The sequence below is a fragment of the Loxodonta africana genome, chromosome 16 (genome assembly GCF_030014295.1).
Source record: "Loxodonta africana isolate mLoxAfr1 chromosome 16, mLoxAfr1.hap2, whole genome shotgun sequence".
NCBI classification, from domain to species: domain Eukaryota; kingdom Metazoa; phylum Chordata; class Mammalia; order Proboscidea; family Elephantidae; genus Loxodonta; species Loxodonta africana.
This window is the reverse complement of record NC_087357.1, coordinates 11811058-11828848: the sequence shown is the minus strand read 5'-3', so window position 1 is coordinate 11828848 and position 17791 is coordinate 11811058. Positions and strand designations below refer to the sequence as shown.

The 17791-nt window shown below is 43.0% G+C and overlaps 1 protein-coding gene across 1 annotated transcript in view; it reads right to left on the bottom strand.

The window, feature by feature from the left end:
• CPXM2 (carboxypeptidase X, M14 family member 2) overlaps positions 1-17791 on the bottom strand; it is a 126233-nt gene that overhangs the window by 38819 nt on the left and 69623 nt on the right. The window contains exons 5-6 of the mRNA XM_010599223.3: positions 7898-7982; positions 6813-6963 (exon numbers count right to left, since the gene is read on the bottom strand). Coding sequence (XP_010597525.2) covers positions 6813-6963; positions 7898-7982 — 236 coding nt within the window. The remainder of the gene's footprint in view (positions 1-6812; positions 6964-7897; positions 7983-17791) is intronic.

Below are 17791 nucleotides of genomic sequence, written 5' to 3'. Positions count from 1 at the left end.
GCTCTGTGTTAAAGTACTGAGCACACCACCCAGCAGGGACAAGGTTCCCAGTCCATGTAAGACACCTCCGGTCCACAAAACCCTTGGTGTGTCTGTGTCCCACGCCCACAGGTCACGGCTGAAGACTGGCTTTAACCTGGGAAACTGAGGCCGTATGCAACAAGTTAAAAATCACATATAGACCCCAACACAGAATATAGTTTTAATAGTCATGAAAGGTTTGCCAGTAATGCTATTAGAAATAAATAACCGTCGTTGAAAGGGAAATCATGTGGGAGGGCAAGATGGCACTTTGTCTAGGAAAGAAAGCAAAAACAATTTGGGTTTAGCCAAACACCCCCCAATTATGTTTCAATCTCTTTCCTTTGGGGAGGCAGGTCACACTGCAGCAGGCAGCCTTCCCTGTCATTTCTGAACCCTTGTGTCCCAAAGCAAAGGTAATGTTGTTTGCATTCATTTACACTTCACTTATCCATGTGCTGATTTGTAAGGGCCAGTCAACACTCCCGAAGCCTCAGGAGCCTCTTTCCAAAGAACTTTAAAGCCCCCTTTGTCTCTAAACACAAGTTATGCCTTCAAGGTTCTTAAAAAAAGATTGACAACAATTCAGAACCTTAAGTACAAAAGAACTCTGTGTCTGGCAACATTCTTCCTTGTCAAGACGAATCAATTTGCCTAAGGCTACAGGTACAAGTTCCAGAACAGTCTCAAAACCAACACTCAGCCTCTCGCATTTTGAACAAATACTTCTTCACTTGCCATTGATTTTGATTGGACAAAGTTTTCTTGAGAACCTACTATGAGCCTGACACTAGGTAAGCAATGAGGGAGGCTTAAGCCCTGCCCTACTGGGTCCCAGAGTCTACCACAGCACGTTGCCATTGAGTTGACTGCAACTCCTGGTGGCCCCATCGATGTCAGAGTAGAATTGTGCTCCATAGGGTTTTCGATGACTGATTTTTTGGAAGTAGATTACCAGGCCTTTCTTCCAAGGTGCCTCTTGGTAGACTCGAACCTCCAACTGTTCCGTTAGCAGCTGACAGTGTTAACTGTTTGCACCACCCAGGGACTCCCCCAGAGTCTACAGAGTCAACTAATTAGCCTCGTCTGTGCAGCAGACCATGATAGCTCTGAGGGGCTTGGCCTCCATGCTGCCCCTTCCTCCTTCTGCGGACAGCACAGATTCCTGCTGCTCTCCAAAGCCTTCTGGTCTCCCCTACCTCAGTCATTTCTTATTCTTCCAACATGGTCAGATAAAAAAAATCTAAGTTATCTTGACTACCCTTTATCTCCTCTTAAGAACTGATTTTAATGTGTCCCTGACACAGAGTCACAAGAGTCCTTCAGAGACCTGGAGCCCTGACCTTCACAAAGCAGCCTGTTCCACCGCTCTGCAGCCTAGGTGTTAGGAAGGTCTTCCTTTATTGAGCTGAAGTCTATCTGCTGACCCTAATTCAACCCTCTTGAATGACAAAGACTAAGTCTTCTCCCTTTCAGGTATGAGGATCCTGCAGACTTCAAAGAGAATAACCACAGTTCCCCAAGTTGTCTCTGTTCCTGCCTAAACACCCCCAGTCCTTCAGTTGTCCTGTTGGTTTCCATGTCTGTAGCCATTCTGGGTCCTTCCTTTGAACACACTGATTTATCAATGGCTCTCCCAACCCATGGCCTTAAGGACTGAGTGCACCATTCTGAAGTGGCTAAACCACAGGGTGACCAGCTTGTCCCAGTTTGCCCAGGACTGTTTGGTTTCAAAACATAAAGTCCCACGTCCCAGGAATTGCCTCAGGCCTGGGCAAACTGCGATGGTTGGCCTAAACAGGTCAACCTAAACAGTCCAAATAACTCCAGGACGCATATCTCACTTGGTATGACAATTTAATCTTGTATAGCAGGTGCATACAAATGCTTCCTGGTTAAAAATTAACTGGTCATCCCGATGTTTGGTTATTTTAATGCCACAATAAAGCAAAGAGAGAACCCATGGCCCCATCTTTGGCTAGACACGGCCTGCCTTTGGCCAATGTCCAGTGATTTATGAAGACACAGCCTTGTCTTGAAGCTGGAGGCCTTCACTGACTTCATTCTATCCTTCTCTGAGCACATGCTCTGTGCTGAGCCCTGGGCCAGACGTGGGTATAGAACGAAAGACGCAAGGTCTTCGGCTACAAGGGGCTCAGTCAGGACTCATGTAAGGAGCAAACGCATTGGTAGGCACGTGTACAAAAATGTGGCAAAGGTTGCGCTACAGATTTTGAACTTGCCGCCCCCCCCTCCCCCGCCATAATTGCGTGAGCCAATTGCTTAACGGGATCAATCATCAATTTCTCTCTCTCTGGAGAGATAGAGATAGAAATGTGTATTTACGTATGCATGAGAAATCAGTAGTTCAGAGATAGAATTCTCATCCTCCACGCAAGAGACCTGGGTTTGATTCCCAGCCAATGCACCTCACATGCAGTCCCCACCCGTTTGTGTGTAGAGGCTTGCATGTTGCTGTGATGCTGAGCAGGTTCAGCAGAGCTTCCAGTCTAAGACAGACTAGGAAGAAAGGCCTAACGATCTACGTCTGAAAATCAACCAATGAAAACCCTGTGGATCACAATGGCCCTATCTAGAAGTGACCATGGGATGGTATCGGACAGGGCAGAGTCTCATTCTGTTGTGCATGGGGTCACCATGAGTTGGGAGCCAACTCAATGGCAGCTCATGTATGTATGTATGTATGTATGCATGCATGCATGTATGTATGGGCATATGCAATGTATGCATGTATGCATGTATCTCACTTGTCTGTTTCTCCAGAAAACCCCGACTAGGATAGTCAGGCATTCAATATGAAGCACCAGGGCTCAAGCATTACCATGCCCCCACCCCAAAGGTTATTTCCCAGGACTCTGGGCACAACCCTGTTGTCCTGTGGAGAAACAGTGTGCAGAGACACTGGGCCTTTAAGAACCAGGCAGTGTGAGCTGCAATTTTATACCTGAAAACCACCAACAGTGTAAGGTTGAATTCTGCCAGCATGTGTCTTACCCTGAACTCTTCATGATAAAAATGTGTCTTAAGAAGCTCTCCCCAGCGTCTAATAAACGTAGCTCCTTACTCTAAAATGAACACTTCAACTCAGATTTGAGGATGAGAACTTTCTTTTACTTCTGAACTCTAAAAATCCTATTAATAGACTATGGTATATGGTCGACCATTTTCCAGTTCAGAAATTTCTGGAAGTGTTATTTGTGAGGTCTTGAAAAGAACCACCACCCTCCTCAGCTCCCACCAGGGAGTTTGCCTGAAGATGGTAGGGATGAAAAGGACAGAACAAAGAGAAACAGAAACAAAGGTAAATGAATTTTTCATAAACAAGGGTTCTGGGAAGCAGACTCTGGCTGGCTGTGATTAGACCACAAGGTCACCTTGGGTTTGGGAGGCTGAGTTGGCTGTGGCATCACTGGCTTGGCCTCATTAAGTTACACAAAGGAACCTCTCTGGTTTCCGGGCAGTGGGGTGGCTGGAGGCCCTGTGTCATCCCCAGGCCCCGAGGCATGACCACCACCAGGAAGCATGCATGAAGAGCCAGCTCCCCTGGGCAGACTGGCTAAATAACTTCTGGAAGAAAAATGGCCCTGAATATCTGGGGGGTGGAAAATAGAACCATTCTGTGTCTATACTGGAAACCCAAACAGACTTCATAATGTACTTCTGTCTTTGTGAGCATTTAAATAGCCCCCAGGGCTTATCTTCAAACACACACACACAAAGAATAACTTCGCAGGGAAATATTTATTTCATGAGACTCTCACAGGCTGCCCTATGCCCTATACCAACAACAGATGAATTCGTGCCTCAGAGAGAAACCACCATCTTGCCCTTGAAAGCAAGCAGACCCAGCCTTCGCTGAGCTGGGCCAGAGCAAGCAGCTGGCCTGGCATAAGGGGGCTGGGGTCCTGCATGGCTCACTGAAGAGGCCTCACTCCTTGGACACGCTGCACTCAGGAAGCCTGACCTGGCCCTGGATGGTGGTGGCCAGCCCTCAACTGCAACCCCAGGAGCACCCAAAAACCAAACCCATTGCTGTCAAATCAGTCCCCGACTCATAACGACTCTATAGGACAGTGTAATACTGCCCCATAGTGTTTCCAAGGAGTGGCTGGTGGATCCGAACCGCTGACCTTCCAGTTAACAGCTGAATGCTTAACCACTGCACCACCAGGGCTCCATTCCAGCAGCAGCCAGCCCAAAAGGAGGCCCAAATCCAAAATCAGGCAAAGCTTCTACATTCTCTCTGCATCAGCCTCCCAACTGAGCATAGCCTTTGTAGCAGCGATATCACTTCTCAGGATCTACCTTAAGGAGACAATTGTGGACGTGTACAATGACACAGACACAAGGGTGTTTGCTGTGGGGTTGTTTATAGAATCAAAATATCACAAACAACTCAACTTCCAACAATGGGAGTAGATTAAAGACACGGGGCTTTGTCCACAGACTAGCAGACAGCCATAAAACAGATGGCCTCTAATAGTTTCAACAACATGGGAAAAGCTTTCTAATCTTAAGTACGAACAAATGTATAACAAAGAGCCTGTCTGGTGCGAGTCCATCTAATACACGTGAAGATAGTTAGGTAGAAAGACCCATCGTTCTCACCAAAACAGGGTTTGTGCTCTAAAAATCGGTGGTTGGCAGAGCAGGACCATGGATATGATGGGACTGAGAGAAAAGCAATAAAATCACATTAAATATACTTGGAAAGTGTAGTAAATATAAGTTCATGGTGGAGTGAGGAGACTACAGAAACGGCACCTGAGAGCATCAGAGCTGGCAGTGCCCTTCCCCCAGTAGTACCGGGAGGGACCTCAAGCCCCACAGTGAGCAAGGCCCGTGCCTCACTAGACAAGAATGGCAGCGCCTCACTGGAGAAGATGAGGGGAGGTCTGTGCCCCGCGCTCCTCATGGCCTGACTGTGGGTGAGCAGAACGTGAATGTTCCCACAGGCCCTGCTCAGGGGCCAGCTTCCCTCCCTGCAGATGTCTGCTCAGGACGGGGATACTGCCGACCACAGGCTCTGGCAGACGCAAGCTCATTGTCTTTGAAAGGACAGAACCAGGCACATGTCAGACCAGGCCAACCTCTCCAGGGCAGACACCAGCAAGAATCCAGACGGCACAGGTGCATTCAAGCCCCTTTTCTTCCTGCCACAGGTCCCTGAGTGTCATAAATGCTAATCTAAAGATTTGTGGTTCAAACCCCCCAAGCGGCACTGTGGAAGAAAGGCCTGGTGATCTGCTTCCATAAAGATGACAGCCAAGAAAACCCCATGGAGCAGTTCTACTCTGTAACCCTTGGCATTGCCACGAGTCAGAATCAACTCCACAGTAGTTTTTTTTTTTTTTCCTGCCACCATAGGGTCACATCCACATACTCTCTTGTGGGAACCACTTGTGGGAACAAGGGAAGGGTAATACAACCCAACAGATGAGCATCTACCCAGGTAAGCAGACATCAAAGTGAAGCTATTTAATTAGATAGAGACTATTAAAACTGTCAAGTTTAAAATTAACTTCTTCTCCCTCCTATCCCACTCCAACTACCCAGTGTAGTGGGAACTCTCACCCAGAATTAAATTTGTTGCCAAACATTTTTTTTTGGAAACTTTTTTTTTTTTTTTTTTGCTCATTTCTGAGTGGTAATGTTGAGTGTATTTGCAGCCTTGAGATATGCATTGTACCCAAATCGCAGTAGGTGAAACCATAGTGGGCAAGTGATTTCTCTACCCCACATGTTCATGAACTTTTTATTTATTTTTGTTATCGCTTATCTATGTTTTCTAAACATTCTATAGTTGTTCTTGTTGTTAGGTGCCATCAAGTTGGTTCTGACTCATAGTGACCTTACATATAACAGAATGGAAAACTGTACCATCCTTACAGTCATTGTCATACTTGAGCCCATTGTTGCAGCTACTGTGTCGATCCATCTCCTTCAGGGTCTTCCTTTTTTTCGATGATCCTCTACTTTACCAAACACAATATCCCTCCTCCAGGGACTGATTCCTTCTGATAACAGATCCAAAGTATGTGAGACGTAGTCTGGCCATCCTCGCCTCTACACGCCTCTAGCTGTATCTCTTCCAAGACAGGCTTGTTCGTTCTTTTGGCAATCCATGGTATATTCGATATTTTTTGCCAGCACCACAACTCAAAGGCGTCAATTCTTCTTCAGTCTTCCTTATTCATTGTCCAGCTTTCATATGCATATGAGGCAACTGAAAACACCATGGCTTGGATCAGGTGCACCTTAGCCCTTAAAATGACATCTTTGCTTTTTAACACTTTAAAGAGGTCTTTTGCATCAGATTTGCCCAATGCAATGCATTATTTGATTTCTTGACAGCAGCTTTCATGGGTGTTGATTATGGATCCAAGTAAAATGAAATCCTTGACAACTTCAATCTTTTCTCTGTTTGTCAATAGCATGTATTATTTTTTGCATGAGAAAAAGGTTCTTGGGTTTTTTTTTTTTTTAATTTTTAAATTTTGGTGAAAACATACACAATAAAACCTATGCCCATTCAACAGTTTTTACATGTGCAGCTCAATGACAGAGGTTACGTACCTACCTAGTTACACTGTGTCACCATTCTCACTATCTCTACCCCACATTGCTTCACCACTGCTTAGACTCTCTGCCCCTTAAAGTTCTAATCTGTGCTGTCAGGTTACTCTTGGCCTACTTCTGCTTGCCTTTATGAGGCCATCTGTTCTCCGCTGACAATCCTACCCTACAGGGAGCCAAGGAAGGGGGCTCACCTGGTAGTGGGCAGCCCAGGATCTCCATCCGCATACAGATGCTCCCATTGTCCAACCAGGACTGCGGGTTTATGCGGATGTAGCGGGCCACCATGGGGACAGGCAGCTCATTGAGAACAGGGATCTCCTTCTCACTGTTTCCTTCAAATATCTGTTTATGGAGAAGGAGAAAAAGGGAGAATCTTTTAGAGCTACAAAGGGATACAAGAGTCAGTAATTAATTCAGTCAACAAGACACTTTTGAGAACAGCTAATGTCTGCAGGACATTGAGGGGAAAAGGAAAATGAATCAGGCCTGGACCCTCTCCTCAGGAAGTCCCTACCTAGTGGAGCCGGTGGTGGTAAGTAACTATATTCAATAGGAAAAGTCTATTAGTGCCATAGCAAAGGGACAGAATAAGGAATGGGCAAAGCTTCAGGGAGAAGGTGCTGGTCTTAAAGGAAAATGATTTAGACCCACAGGAATGGTTGTTGGGGGAGGGGATTCTAGAGAAAAGGAACAGCAGAGACGGGATTCCCAGAAACTGGATTCTAGGGAGAAGAGCAACAGGCTCATTTTTCCTGGAACACAGTAGTGTGCATGTGGGATGTGAATGAGGAACAAGGCTGACCGATGAGGCTACAGTTGGACTGTGTGAGACACTGGATACTGTATTAGCAATAGGCACTTGAGAGTGAGTAAGAGAGTGACATGACCAGAACTGGTTAACCTGGAGTTAATCTTGGAGCTAGAAGACTGGGGTCATTGAAGAACATTAGGAGACTACTATGATTGAATAGCCACAAGGGGCTCCAGCATACCCTATGCTCCACACGTCTTACAGGGCTGATCTGTGAATTGTGTAGGAGGCTGCATCTCAGCAGCTCTTTGATGAGACCAAAGGCTGAAGGCTATATTGTGGGCCACTTGGGGCTGAACTGCAGAGCATGGAAGGGGAGTCATTGTCCATCAGACTCTTATGCTGGTCTGAGTTGACACAGAATCAGCCAGCCTCCAGATGCCAATATTGCATCAATTCCTTCTCTTTGCAGAGCCAAACACAGCCAGGCACCAGGGGCTCAGTCAGAGGGAAGCAGAGACTCACCATGTCTCCTGATCCATTCTTAACAGTGACCCATGTGTGGCTGTCATTGCTCACCATGACCTTGTAGGATGTTACCCAGTCACTCCTATGAGAAAATAAAACATCATTGTACTACACATGTTAAAATCGTCACCTATTCCATGAGAGGTGTTGCAGTAAGGAGAGTAGACGCCAGAGGTAGAGAGCACTGGGTCAAGCCTGGCTCCACCACTTACCAGCCATGTGACCTTGGCTGGGTAACAAACCTATCTATCTCTGCCACTACTTTTTCATCTATAAAATGGGAATGATAAGAGTACCAACCTTAAATTATTAATGTGAGAACTAAATGGCTTAATATACATAAAGGCAGTTTGGACAATGCCTGGCACTTACCACTAAGTGTTGGCCACACACATGAAGATACACAAATACATATATTGGTTTATACTGAACATTGACATCACACTCAATGCATACAAACTACATAGTAGTCGCTTAACAGAGTCCCAGGGAGCAAAATAATCTCAAGCAAGGATTACAAATTGGTTAGAAATTTCATTTGGAAAACTGGTTTGGGAATATAACAAAGTGGATCCAACCACATCACAAAAATAATAGCTTGTGTCTCTAACAGAGTGTTGTGTTTCTCCTTGGCTACCACAGCCATCTAGAAAATTCCCATCCAGCAACAATCCACTGATGGTTGGACCCGAAGCCAGTATCTTCCATCTGTTCTACTGCACAGAAATTGCTGGAGGTAAGACAACCTGTGTTTGACTTCCCAGAAAACCAAAACCTGGTTGCCGTCTAGTCAATTCCGACTCATAGTGACCCTATTGGACAGAGCTTCCAAGGAGTGGATTTGAAGTGTCAACCTTTTTGATTCACAGCCATAGCACACCATGGCTCTCAACCTCTGCACCACCATGGCCCCAGGGTGGTGACCAATTTGACAGGCTTGGCCAAAACAACCCTCCATACGGAAAACACATTTTTTTCTCTCTGCTTCTTTTTTCTGAGCAACCCCCTCCATCTTTTTAATTTTAAAAAAATATTGTAATTAAGGAACATACTAAGACTTTATGGAGCCCTGGTGGCGCAGTGGTTAAGAGCTACAGCTGCTAACCAATAGGTCGGCAGTTCAAATTCCCAACTGCTCCTTAGAAACCATATGGGGCAGTTCAACTCCGTTCTGTAGGGTCGCTGTGAGTCAGAATTGACTCAACAGCAGTGGGTTTGGTTTTGGTTTGGTGCTAAACTTTTGTAAATTCTGCCTGCTGAGGTATCTGGAATCCTTCTTTTCCTTTTGTAAAATCTCTTTGGACCCAGGACCCACATAGAGCCCAATAAAGTTATGAGTTTTCCATTGGAATCATGACTGTCTAGTACAGTGTATTTAGAAAGAGCAGCTGGCTCTATTAATTATGGTTCATCTGACGGACTTGTCAAGAGCATATTCTTTGGCGTGTTTATCCATGCTTGGAAACAAGCACGCCTCTCACACCTTCTCTGCTCTCCTCCCCACCAGCTCTGTGTGAATGCCTGCTAGAAGCTGTAATCCATCACACAGCACCTTCCCCCTTGGAGGATTACCGCCTTGAGCCCATGGTGACAGATTTGGACACACTGAACATGCCTTTTGAAAAGCACCTCAGCAACAGCTCCTGTCCTTTGCACTGGAAAATTTTCCTCCCCCATAACAGCAACCTCTTTCCCAGATTCAAAGAATTTCCAAATGACTTGTAACTGCAGGTCTTTCTGCTATCTGTTGTTCTGCTGGTAACACCCAAGGCTGACTCAGGCAGAAGTGAGGGGCTGCATCCTAGGGGTAAATTTAGGAAGCTCCTCCCTCAAAAGAAGCATGCAAAGCAGAGGGAGGCAAATATTAAAATTAAGTTCCCCAAAGAAAAGGAGGGGATAAAAGGAAATGAGAACCCAGTAACAATTTCTCAAACTTAAAGAAACTTCATATAGACAAATCCACTGTTTATATTTGGACAGTAACTGAATGTTTACGTGACTCAGACCTCCCTTCTGAACCACAGATCTATCTGAGATCCTTCCACCTACCTGAGCTTCCCTTCTAATGCCCCAGGCCCATTGCTGTGGAGTTGATTCCAGCTCATAGCAACCCTACAGGACAGAGTAGAACTGCCCCAGAGTCATCTCAAATCTGACTGGACCCAAACCAACTGGTTCATCTCTCCCCCCACTTCCGCCCCTACACCACACCCCACATGGTGGTCCTCTGTCTCAGGAAAGGCACAGCCATGCTCCCCCAAAAAATCCTATAGTCATTCTTGGTACCTTGTTCTTTTTTTTTTTTTTTTTTAATTCTAATAGTTAGTTTGTGGGTTCCACTGAATTTTTTTCTTAATGTACTTGGTCATGCCATCTGAGAACAATGACAGTTCTATTTCTTCATTCCTGTCTCTACTTCTTTTATTTTTTTACCTTGCTTTACTCTACAGGATAGGATCTTCACTTCAGTGGTGAAAATAAAAGAAAAACCCGTTGCCGTCGAGTTGATTCCAACTCATAGCAACCCTATAGGACAGAGAAGAACTGCCCCAGGGGGTTTCCAAGGAGCGGCTGGTGGATTTGAACTGCCAACATTTTTGTCAGCAACCGTACCTTGCCGTAGCTCTTAAACACTCTGCCACCTACTAGCAATATCAGACATCCTTGTTTCATTCCTAAACTCAGAGGAAATGTTTCAATAGTTGGCCACAGAGTAAGAAGTTTCTGTTTGTTTTTGTTTGAATCAAGTATGAGTTTACCGTTTTTCACGTAACAAGGAAGTCTGGGTGGATGTGGCTGCTGGCACTTAGCTGGTTCACCATGCGAGAGCTGACATTAGTATGCGTTCATTTTTCATATGTGTTATCTCTTTGGAAGGGAACCCTAGTGGCGCAGTGGTTAAGTGCTAGGCTGCTAACCAAAAGGTGGGTATTTCAAAACCACCAACCGCTCCTCAGGAGAAAGATGTAGCAGTCTGCTTGCATTAAGATCACAGCCTTGGAAACATTACAGGGCAGCTCTACTCTATCCTATACGGTTTGCTATGAATTGGAATAGACTCCATCACTACAGGTTTGGTTTTGGGGTATCTCTTGTGATAACTCTTGTGAGTTCTAAAAGGACATTGCAAGAGAATGTCAGTATACATTTTGCAGACTTTTTGTCTCAGAGTTCTAAGAAAATGTCAAGATGTATCCATGTTTTATACTGATTGTCTCTGAGTTGTACAATAGCTGCTACAGCACCGTATCACGTTCATGTTCAGAAAATACTGAATAAAGTCTTTCAGCTTCTATCAGATCACTTCCTGACATAATAGGAGAACGTCCCTCTTCATATCTAGCAATGCTTCTTGCCTTGAAGTTGACTTTGTCTGATACTAGTATAGCTAACCCAGCTTTGTTTGGTTAGCATTTACATGATATTTATCTTTCCATTCTTTTAATTTTAACCTATCTCCTTATATATAGGCTGTGTCTCTTGTAAATGGCATATAGTTCAGTTTTCTGTTTTTTTTTTTTTAACATAGTCTCATAATACAGTCTCCTTTTACTGGAGAATATAGTTCGCTTAAATGTAATGCAATTATTGTTACATTTGGATTTATTCCTACCATCTTACTATTTCTTTTCTATTTGACTTACCTATTTTTTTACCTTTTTATTTGATAGTCATATATCTTTATTATTCTATTTTCTCTTTATTGACTTATTAGTTATATGCTGTTATGCTATTCTTCTCATGATTATCCTAAAGATTACAGTATGCATCCTTAAGTTATTATAGTCTTATTCAAATTACAATTTCTACCACCTCCATGATAATGCTAGAATTGTACAGCACTTACGGTACATTTACTATGATAGCTTTTGCATTACTTTGTAATTCATTTTCAATTCTCTCTAGATTCTAAACTTCATAAGACATCAGTCCTTTTCGTTTGTACAGCTAACATTAGTAAACCCACATATTTACACTTTCTGAGACTCTTCATTCATTTCTTCATTTTCCACATTTCTCTCTGGGATCGTCTTTGTGCTTGAAGAACTTTTGATATTTCTTTTAAACCAAGTATGCTGGCAATGACTTTTTTCAGTTTTTATTGTCTGAAAATGGTTTTATTTCACCTTCATTTTTAAATGGTATTTTTCCTAAGGGTCTTTTGGACTGGTAGGTGGTTACGTATTACTTACACACACACACACACACACACACACACTTTTTCTTCTTAGTATAAAAATAATATTATCCATTGTAGAAAATTCACAAAATAGAACTACAAAAAGTATTTATAAACCATTGCCAATTTAAACACTGTTAACATTTTAATTGACATCTTTCTTGTAGAAGTCATACTTTACATATTGTTTTGTATCTTCTTTTTTATATTTTTTTTTTAGTGAAAATATACACAGTCTAACATACCCATTCAGCAATTTCTACACGCATGATTCAGTGACATTGGTTACGTTCTCCATGTTGACCCACCACTGTCTTCCCAGATTACGTCCCCACCATTTACTTAGACTCACTGCCCCCTTACACGTCTTATCTATGCTTTAGAGTTATTATTGTCAATTGTCCAGGAAAAGATGGGCAAAATGGAGGTAAGGATGAAATTGGAATCTCTAAAAGAAATTAACTGGACATTGTAGAAATGAAGCTACAATATCTACGTTTAAAATTACTAAAGTCCTATTCTGCTACCTGCAAAAACTGGATCACCTCTGAGCTAATTCTACTGTCTGTTTTTTCTCTTGCTTATTTTTTATGGAAACGCTGGTTGCACAGTGGTTACGTGCTATGGCTGCTAACCAAAAGGTCAGCAGTTCGAATCCACCAGGCGCTCCTTGGAAACTCTATGGGGCAGTTCTGCTCTGTCCCATAGGGTCACTATGAGTCGGAATTGACTCGATGGCAGCGGGTTTTATTTTTTATGGTCCTATTCCCTCCCATGTTCTGCAAGTTTTTATAGAATGCTGAACTTTTATATAAAAACCTGTAGAGGATCCAAGTGATGTTCTCTTCCACCAAGAGTTTGCTATTTCTTTTGTTAAGCAGACAATGCTGGGTGAGAATTGCCTGTTAGCAATCACAGACTAAGCTTGTTCAAGGTTAAGTTGAAGGCTACCATGGTTCATCCTTGCTCCTAAGGCAAGTATATTCCAGAGCTTTCAATTTAAAGCCTGGCAGGTCTTTGTTACCTCATCACCCAGAGACAGTAGGAATTTCTGCTCATTTTTCAGAGATTTTGGCTCAACTCTATTATTTTGCCCCACGCAGGTTCAGAATTTATTAAATGTCTAATAGGAACAAGGCTGTGTGCCTGAGACATTTATTTTATTTTCACATGCACATTTTGAACTGCTGTTGTATCACTTAGTAAATGCACAATATGAGTACGAGTAGAAAAATGACTAATAACAATTTTAGCTCAAATTCAGCTTTTTTGTTTACCATGTAAATTTCACAAGCTATTTAACCTTTCTGAAAATAATAACGATCCCTACAGGAAGGTTCAGTGGGATCGCCTTTCTTGAGAATAGGCAAAACTATAGATCTATTCCAGTCATTTGGCTATTCCAAATTTTTTGGCATAGATGAGTGAGTACTTCAGTGCTGCATCCATTTGTTGAAACATTTCAATTGGTATTCCGTCAATTCCTGGAGCCTTGTTTCTCGCCAGTGCCTTCAGTGCAGCTTGGACTTCTTCCTTCAGTACCATTGGTTCCTGCTCATATGGTGCCTCCCGAAATGGCTAAACATCAACCAATTCGTTTTGGTATAATGACTCTGTGTATTCCTTCCATCTTCTCTTGACGCTTCCCGAGCCGTCTAATACTTTTCCCATAATAGAACCCTTCAATATTGCAACTTGAGGCTTGAATTTCTTCTTCAGTTCTTTCAGCTTGAGAAACGCAGAGCCTGTCCTTCCCTTTTGGTTTTCCATTTCCAGGTCTTTGCACACGTCATTATAATACTTTGTCTTCTTGAGCTGCCCTTTGAAATCTTCTGTTCAACTCTTTTACTTCATCATTTCTTCCTTTTGCTCTAGCTACTCGATGTTGTAGAGCAAGTTTCAGAGTGTTTTCTGACATCCATTTTGGTCTTTTCTTTCTGTCCTGTCTTTTTCATGACCTCTTGCTTTCTTCATGTATGATGCCCTTGGTGTTATTCCACAACTTGTCTGGTCTTCAGTCTTTAGTGCTCAATGCATCAAATCTACTCTTGAGATGGTCTCTAAATTCAGGTGGAATATATTCACGGTTTTGCTTTGGCTCTCGGGGACTTGTTCTAATTTTCTTCAGTTTCAACTTGAACTTGCATATGAGCAATTGACGGTCTGCTCCACCATTGGCCCCTGGCCTTGTTCTGACTGATGATATGGAGCTTTTCCATCATCTCTTCCCACAGATGTAGTTAATTTGATTCCTGTGTATTCCATCTGGTGAGGTCCACCTGTATAGTCTGCGTTTATATTGGTGAGAAAAGGTATTTGCAGTGAAGAAGTCATTGGTCTTGGAAAATTCAATCATGCAATCTCCAGCATCATTTCTATCACCAAGGCCATATTTTCCAACTACCAATCCTTCTTTGTTTCCAACTTTCGCATTCCAATCTCCAGTAATTATCAATGCATCCTGATTGCACGTTCAATCAATTTAGGACCGCAGAAGTTGGTAAAAATCTTCAGTTTCTTCATCTTTGGCCTTGGCGGTTGGTGCTAAATTTGAATAATAGTCATATTAACTGGTCTTCCTTGTAGGCATATGGTTATTATCCTATAGCTGACAGTGTTGTACTTCAGAATTAATCTTGAAATGTTTTTTCTGACGATGAATGCAATGCCATTCCTCTTCAAGTTGCTGTTCCTGGCAGAGTAGACCATAAAATTGTCCAATTCAAAATGGCCAGTATCAGTCCATTTCAACTCATTAATGCCTATTTCCAAGAAAGGCAATCCCACTGAATACAGAAATCATCAAACAGTATCATTAATATCACATGCAAGTAAAATGTTGCTGAAGATCATTCAAAATCAGCTACAGCAGTATATCTACAGGGACTTGCCAGAAATTCAAGCAGGATTCAGAAGAGGATGCAGAATGAGAGGTATCGTTGCTGATGTCAGCTGGATCCTGGCTAAAAGTAGAGAATACCAGAAAGATGTTTACCTGTGTTTTATTGACTATGCAAAGGCATTCGACTGTAAGAATCATGACAAATTATGGCTCACACTGCAAAGAATGGGAATTCCGGAACACTTAATTGTGCTCATGAGGAATCCGTACATAGATCAAGAGGCAGTTGTATGAACAGAACAAGGGGACACTATGTGGTTTGGAGTCAGGAAAGGTGTGCGTCAGGGTGTATCCTTTCACTGTACCTATTCAATCTGTATGCTGTGCAAATGACCTGAGAAGCTGGACTATATGAAGAAGAACGGGGCATCAGGATTGGAGGAAGACTCGTTAACAACATGCATTATGCAGATGACACAATCTTTCTTGCTGGAAGTGAAGAGGACTTGAAGCACTTATTGATGAAGATCAAAGACCATAGCCTTCAGTATAGATTACACTTCAACATGAACAAAACAAAAATCCTCACAACCGGATCAGCATGAAACATCAATGATAAATGGAGAAAAGACTGAAGTTGTCAAGGATTTCATTTTACTTGGATCTACTATCAACACCCATTGAAGCAGCTGTCAAGAAATCAAAAGATGCATTGCATTGGGCAAATCTGCTACAAAAGACCTCTTTAAAGTGTTGAAAAGCAAAGCTGTCACCTCGAAGACTAAGGTGCGTCTGACCCAAGCCATGGTGCTTGCTGAGGGTAAAGGGCATATGGAATGGGTGGTGGACGAAGGCAGTTTTAAATACCAGCTACGACCAGGTGACCAGTTGCAGAAATGAGGACTGTAGTTGTTATGAGTATTTCTTCTTTCTATGTGTGCATCAAATATTTTTGTTTTCTTCACTTATGAAATACAGGATGTAAACAGGGCTAGTGTGTTTTTAGTTGTACGCGTGTTAGTTTCATCATGTTACATGCAAGTGTGACTCTATATTTGTCTTTCTTTAGAGATTATGTATGGCTTAAGATGTGTATGGGTGCCAAACCGTCAAGGGGTGGACTAACTGTGACAGCTAAGGTTGTGCGTCAATTTGGCTGGGCCATGATTCTCAGTGGTTTGGCAGCTGTGATGCAATCTGGCAGTTATGTAATGATGTAATTACTCCATGATGAGTTTTGCTATGAGCTGCCAGTCAGCTAAAAGGGAGCTTCCATGGGGGTGTGGCCTGCCTCCAGTATATAAATGGGTGTTCCAGCAAGACTCTGGCTCTGGATCCTGCATCTGGCTCATCATTATGTAACCTCTGGTTCTTGGGACTTCAGCTAGCAGCTTACCTGCCAATCTTGGGATTTGTTGGCCTCTGCAGCCTGTGAGCCAACAGCCTGCCATCTGACCTGCCAGTCTTGGGTTTGTCAGCCCCTGCAGCTACCTGAGTCAGGAAAAGACTCCAGCCTGATGCCTGACCCATGGACTTGGAACTTGCCAGCCTCTACGGCTGTGTGAGCAATTTCCTTGAGATAAATCTCTCTCTCTCTCTACATATATGTATACATGTTTTAGTTATCTAGAGCTATTATAACATAAATACCACAAGTGATGGCTTTAACAAAGTGAAATTTATTCTCTCACAGTCTAAAAGGCTAGAAGTCCAAATTCAGGGTGCCAGCTCCAGGGGAAGGTTTTGTCTCTTTGTTTGCTCTGGGGGAAGGTCCTTATCATCAATCTTCCCTTGGGCTTAGGAGTTTCTCAGCACAGGGACCACAAATCAAAAGGATGCAGTATTCTCCTGGCTCTTCTTTCTTGTTGGTATGAGGTCCCTCTCCTCTCTGCTCGCTTCTCTTTTTTATATCTCAAAAGAGATTGGCTCAAGATACAACCTAATCCTGTAGATTGAGTCCTGCCTCATTAACATCATAGAGGTTAGGATTCACAACACATAGGATAATCACATCAGATCACAAAATGGTGGACAACCATACAATACTGGCTATCACGGCCTAGCCAAGCTGATACACATTTTTGGGGACACAATTCAGTCCATAACTATATGTCAAAAAACAAAAAAAAACCCAAACCTTTTGCTGTCGAGTTGATTCTGACTCACAGCAACCCTATAGGACAGAGTATAACTGCCCCATAGGGTTTCCAAGGAGCTGTTGGTGGATTTGAACTGTCGACCTTTTGGTTAACAGCTGCAGCTCTTAACCACTGCACCATCAGGGCTCCGATAACTCTCTCTGTGTATATATATAAACACACGCTGCATTGGTTTTGCTTCTCTGGAGAACCCAGCCTAAGACAACTGGTTAAGATCTCAGGATTTGAGGTCAAGAGGCCCAAACTGAAATGCTAGTTCTTCTACTAAATAGTTTTGTGACCTATGCAAGAGTCACATGACCTCTGAACACCATCTATAAGAAAAAGCAAAATTCTACCTCCCCGGTACTGTGAATGAGACTTGAATGAAGTAATATCCTTAGAGTTCTGAGCACAGTGCTGGGCACAGAGGAACTGCTCCATAAATAAAACACCCCCAAAGAAACCAAACCCATTGCTGTCGATACCAACCCATAGACACCCTACAGGACCGAGTAGAACTGTCCCATAAGGTTTCCAAGGAGCTGTTGATAAGTTAATACTATAATTAATATACTGTCAAGTTCTATACCAACATATACGATTACTAGTTGAACTGTAACATATTTCAGATGCTCCTTCCAGATACCACAAAACCAAAACAAAACCCACTGCCATCTAGTCAATTCCTACTCACAGCAACCCTATAGGATAGAGTGGAACTCCCCTAT